General features: G+C 34.7%; 1 protein-coding gene across 1 annotated transcript; it reads left to right on the plus strand.

Moving 5' to 3' along the window:
• Positions 1-544: 544 nt before the first annotated feature.
• LOC131630581 (uncharacterized) lies at positions 545-3330 on the plus strand. The gene is made up of 12 exons (XM_058901360.1): positions 545-631; positions 962-976; positions 1058-1229; positions 1314-1374; positions 1473-1603; positions 1727-1817; positions 1895-2051; positions 2148-2305; positions 2397-2517; positions 2604-2813; positions 2914-2999; positions 3195-3330. The coding sequence occupies exons 1-12, from the start codon at positions 545-547 to the stop codon at positions 3328-3330; spliced, it is 1425 nt and encodes a 474-aa protein (XP_058757343.1).
• Positions 3331-5551: the final 2221 nt, after the last annotated feature.

Genomic DNA, 5551 nt, shown 5'->3' on the forward strand with positions numbered 1-5551 from the left:
GAGCTTATATATGATATGCGGTTAAAACCGTTCCCGCTTAACTCGATGTTAAGTACGGGAGATTGGATATAAAGTTAATCTATAATATAAGAAAACAAATGTACCTGGAAAATCAAATTCTGCCCTTTGTTATAAAAATGACACCTATTAATTTCAAGGTTATTTTGTGTCCAAAAATAACTTTTTATGACACATTATTCATTTGGTCCAATTAAAATCCTTCATTTTTCTTTTTATCAAACTATTGGGTCCTACAATACTAACTTTGCCTTCCAAAGTTTCCAAAATCTCTTTTCTGACCGAAAATAGGCGTTTGGGTGGTTGGATGTATACATTTTGCATCTTCCCAAGAAAGGAGTTTTACAAAAGTTTCTTTTTGGTTTACACTTCCATTATTGTCTCTTCCTTTCCCTAACCCACATTTCATTTTATCTTTCATTCTTCTCTCCTTTCTGAAACCCTACCTTATCAAAAATAAACGGTTTCGCTCCTCTTCCTTCCTTGTCCCTTACTTTGCTGTTTTATTTGTTTCCAAACTTTTTGCATGGCTCGACCTCTGGAAAAAGTAGCATACATTAACGATGAGAAAGAACTTTGGAAAGTTGATGTTAAGGTTCACTACAAATGGACTGTAAGCTCAAATGGTAAGTTGGTTATACCCATTGATGTTTTCGTTTGTGAACAACCAGCTTTTTCATTTGTTCCACTAAATGTTGTTTCCTTCTGTTTCATATTTTGGTTATGATGACAACATTTTTTGTCCTTCTGTTTCATATATTGGTTTATGAGACAAAAAAAATTTTGTCCTTCTGTTTCTTATATAGAACACTCCATTTACTTTGGAAGAAAATATGAACACTGTTGGAAGTTGGTAGAGTTCGTTTATGTTGAAAACAAATGTACAATTACTTTTTTTTTCATGTATGATATTCACTGTTTTTTTTTTTAATTTTTTTTGTAGGGTAGTGATATACATGTTATCGTACCACCGTCGCATATGTAGGCTTTTGATTCAGTTCTTACTTTGAACGAGACATGCACTATTACAAACTTTCAGGTTCAACTGAATGATCTGCTTTTCAAGCCTACACCGCACAAATTACTCATAAAATTCACTGGAGGTACCAGAGTTGGTGATAGAAACAATCACAAAATACCAGACAAGATCTTTAATGTAACCCCTTTGGTTGATATTTTAACTGGCGGGTGGAATAAACATTTACTTATAGGTAACGTTATGACATCTCTTATGTTGAGATTTTCATGTTTTTTTCATCACAGCATATTAATAAACAATACCGACACTTTTACAGATGTTATTAGAGTGGTTGATGAGATAGGCTACACACAAGGTCAAGTTGGTGGTAAGAAACAGTAGGTCAACTTCACCATTCGAGACTTGCGGTCTGCTATCATTTTGCCTTTTGTTTTCCTAACTTTTTCTAACATATTTCTCACGCTCTTTGTCGTAGCAACAACACCATAAATTGTACAGTTTGGGAGTCTTACGCTATGCAATTTATCAACTACATGCAACAACGTTCTGATTTTTCTGATCGAGTTGTGGTTTTCATTCAATACGCGAAATTCAAACAAGAATGTGGTATATTTTTTTATGATGATTCTTATGTTCCAGTTGAGAATCCATCAACATAAATTCATTTATTTTCATTTCTGTTCATTTGCAATATGACGGTTGTATGATTCATATGATTGTTTTTTGTAGGTAAATATCCTATATCTGTTGCCAACACTTACAATGTGACCAAAGTGGCAATCAATGAGGATTTGGAACCAATAAAAGACATTGCCAAAAGGTGTTTACAATATTTGTATTCCTACATTTTATATTATTATAGGTTGTGAGCCTTTTTAATGGTTTTTTGGTTTTTAGTATAACAAAGGAAAATATGAAGGCTCTCTCTAACCATCGAAGTTCACAATCTCAAGTATGGTCCAAAGATTCATCTGGTTCTCAACAAACTCCTTATCATAAATTGATGTCAAAATCTGTGGTACTCCCTCTTGCGGAGATTATAAAACTTACTGAGGTAATCTTATAGAACAATCTATTATGCTCTTTACAATAATTCTTTAGTTTAATGGTTTAAAATATTATCTTAGTTCTGTCCTATTACTTTTGGCAGGTAACATTTTGCTTTACTGTTGCAACCACTCAGAAATTCATTGCATCAAGGTTTGGCTGGCACTACCAGGCATGTCATGAATGCCCACGCTCGTTGAAGGGAGATAAGCCACCTTATGTTTTTCCTAAAGGCCATACCACAGAGACGTTAATTTATAGGTAAACGCTGATATGTTTTTCAACATGTTTGGTTAAACACATTTCTAAGAATACTATTCTTGCTCTTGAAATTTAAACTTCCATTTTATAGGTATAAAATTAAGGTGGGTGTTGTTCACGGTAGCACAAAATGCAACTTTGTATTATGGGACAAAGAAAGTGAGCAGCTTTTAGACATGTCTGCTGCAAACATGCGCACCATGATGATTGAGGTACTTGTAATAACTTTACAAACTTTATTGGCAAACACAAATGTCCCCTTCACCTTATGAGTTATAATATTTACCTCCATTTGTAGAAGGGAAAAAATGATCCTCTTGAATTTCTGCTGGCACTTGGCAAAATGTTGAGTTTAGAGATTGCCTTCAAGGTTAAGTGGCAACCAAATTGGAATAATTGTTCTGTTGTCATGTTACTTCGAGACAAAGCTATTATTAATCAATTAAAAGCCCCCTGGCCATCTGAAATTTCACCCATTTTGCAACCAATTGACGCACCTGCATTACAGGTTTTTGGACCACACTCGTATATCATGTATATCATACGGTTTTGGTTATGTACTATTTGCATTGTCGTTCAAAATTGATTGTGTTTTTTACGTTTTTTAGATTAAAGAGAGTTTCGATGAGGCTACTGCTGTTGATGACTGCAATGTTATTACAGTTCTGATTCTTGTCCCACCCAATAAACATTTGTTTTTGCATACATCTAAATTTGTTCTCTTCATTTTTAAGCAAGATCTATAAATTACTTCAAAACACAACCCGAAACCAGTGACACCTGTTAGAACAAGATTGAGAATCTATGTTCAGAATCTGGTTTTGATGATAACCAACATATATTTTGTGAAGTAACAATTTTATTACTAATGGTTTCATTTAGTGTGCAGATACTTTGTTATAAGTCTTATACAGGATTCATCAGAAAAAGAATACGACAACTACATCCAGAAGATTGAAGAAGCCAAACATCGTTCATCAGATGTTCTGATCCAGAACACATCAACTACCGAAGACAGCATATAAAGAAACAAACAAAGAAGGAAAACAAGCTCACTCAGAAATAACACACAACTATAAGAAGCTCTTGTTGAGATCAGAAGATCATGTAAGAAGAAAAATCAGAAGTTCTCAATTAGAAGTTCTGATGACAAGGCAATGACGTTCAAAATGCAAACAACAAAAGAAGTCACTTGTGAACCAATGAAGAACCTACAACTCAGCATACAAATTAAATTAAAAGAGCCTATAATCTAAGGGAGAGCCGTTAGAAACATCATCACATGCAAAATAGTTGCAACATTTAAAAGGAACAACATCCACGGTTGAAAGAAGAAGCAACCCACATGCAGCGCATTGGAAAGACACACGCCATCCACTATAATCATCAAGTTAAGGATAAGGTTCTCTCAAGAACAACACATGTCACAAAAGGCTCAATCCCGACGAAGCATTCAAGACAACATTCAAACAAGTCTCAACACCCAGATTCCAACGGTAACATACCAAGCTCTATAAATAGATCAAAACTTCATACTTGAAGGTATGCGTCCGTGTATGCATCCAGTGTGAGCATCAAAGTATGTATCTAAGATACATATACAAAGTAAAGATCAGGAAATAATTCAGAATAAAATTTTTGGTAAGAAACTGATCATGAAAATATGAAAGAAGAAATATTGAAGACATGTATCAGAAGTTACACAAGAGGCAACATATATGAAGTGTATGATGGAACATGAACATTATTAACATCAGTCTCCCAAAAGAGCTCAAGAAAAGACAGACAGCTACTGCTAAATGAGCAGTATGCCTCACAGGAAAGCTGGGTAGTACACTTGCTAAAGATGCATCAAAAGTTGACGATGAAGACATAATCATATGATATAAGAGTTGCTGCTCCTTATGTGATTCTGGGTAAAGAAGATGAGGATATTTCTGAAGAAGCAATCAATTCTCTGAGTTGTTACTCAACTTATGCTTAATCAGAATTAATGGAGATGGTCTTACAAGAAGTAGTAAGGAATTCAAAACTTCAACCTCCATATTCAAGGAAAGAATAAAAGAAGCAATTCTACATAGGAGCTGTTGCTCTTAATCTGCTTAAGAAGAATCTAAGGATCAAATCAGAAGCAATCAACAAAAGAGCCATTGCTCTAAATCAGCTTAAGAAGATTTGAAGAAGAAGATCAAGATAGAAGCATCCAACATAAGAGCTGCTGCTCTTCATCTGCTTTCAAAAGAAGAAGATCTCACACAGAAGTTGAAGACAAGAAGACTCAAGACATTTTATTCTTGTATTTAAATGCAGAACACGTAGAGTTGTTGCTCGTAATGTGTTATATCTTAGAAACTTCTGAAATATTGTTTAGGCACCAAAAGTGTTTGCTAGTCAGAGTGTCGTAAACATATGTATTGAGACTAGGAGACTATCTGCTTATATAAGAAGCACTCATGTAATCTCCAGAAGATAGATGAACGTTATATCCTGCTAGGATCCGTGGATGGTTCACTATCAGAAGTTAGTCACAGCAATTAGCTGTGCAGGAGTCAGTCATAGCAGGTCGCTGGGCAGGTTTCTTGTGTGATAAATGTTATATCCTGCGGGGATCACTGAACGGTTCAGTCAACTAAGGGTTAGTCATAGTAGATAGACTGTGCAGGATGCCTGAGTCAATGGACATTATATCTCACGGAGATCACTGAACGGGTCATTGTCCAGATGGTTAGTGTAACACCCCAAATATACCCGATAAATTATACGGAAACTCAGAGTATAAATTTCAAACAAGTTCATTTGAGGTATCACATATTCGTCATCTCAAAAACATTTACGGCTTACTTGCCTTCATATAGATACATAGCACAAGAATTTAAAACGATAATCAAATCATTACTAAAAATCACTTTGTTTAAATTCAATAATTAACTCGCAGCGGAATTAACAAACTTCATAACTATTCAAATCAAGTCGTAGCATCATTGCACGGTAACTTTAAGTTACAATTTAAACCAAAACCATATAAAAATTCAGCAAAAGAATTTATAATTAAAACAATCGTTTTATCCCCTCGAGTGCTACGTATCAGAGCAAGACACCAACTCGACTAACAGCAACTAAAGACTTCATAAAATCACTTCAAAACTTCCACCGCTATCTTGAGTACCTTTCAGTTTCCCACGGTAAGGGAAACATCATTCAGAAGGGGTGAGATATCGGAAAATATAAACAAAAGTATGATAATTA

The sequence above is a fragment of the Vicia villosa genome, unplaced genomic scaffold (assembly GCF_029867415.1).
Source record: "Vicia villosa cultivar HV-30 ecotype Madison, WI unplaced genomic scaffold, Vvil1.0 ctg.000700F_1_1, whole genome shotgun sequence".
Classification (NCBI taxonomy): domain Eukaryota; kingdom Viridiplantae; phylum Streptophyta; class Magnoliopsida; order Fabales; family Fabaceae; genus Vicia; species Vicia villosa.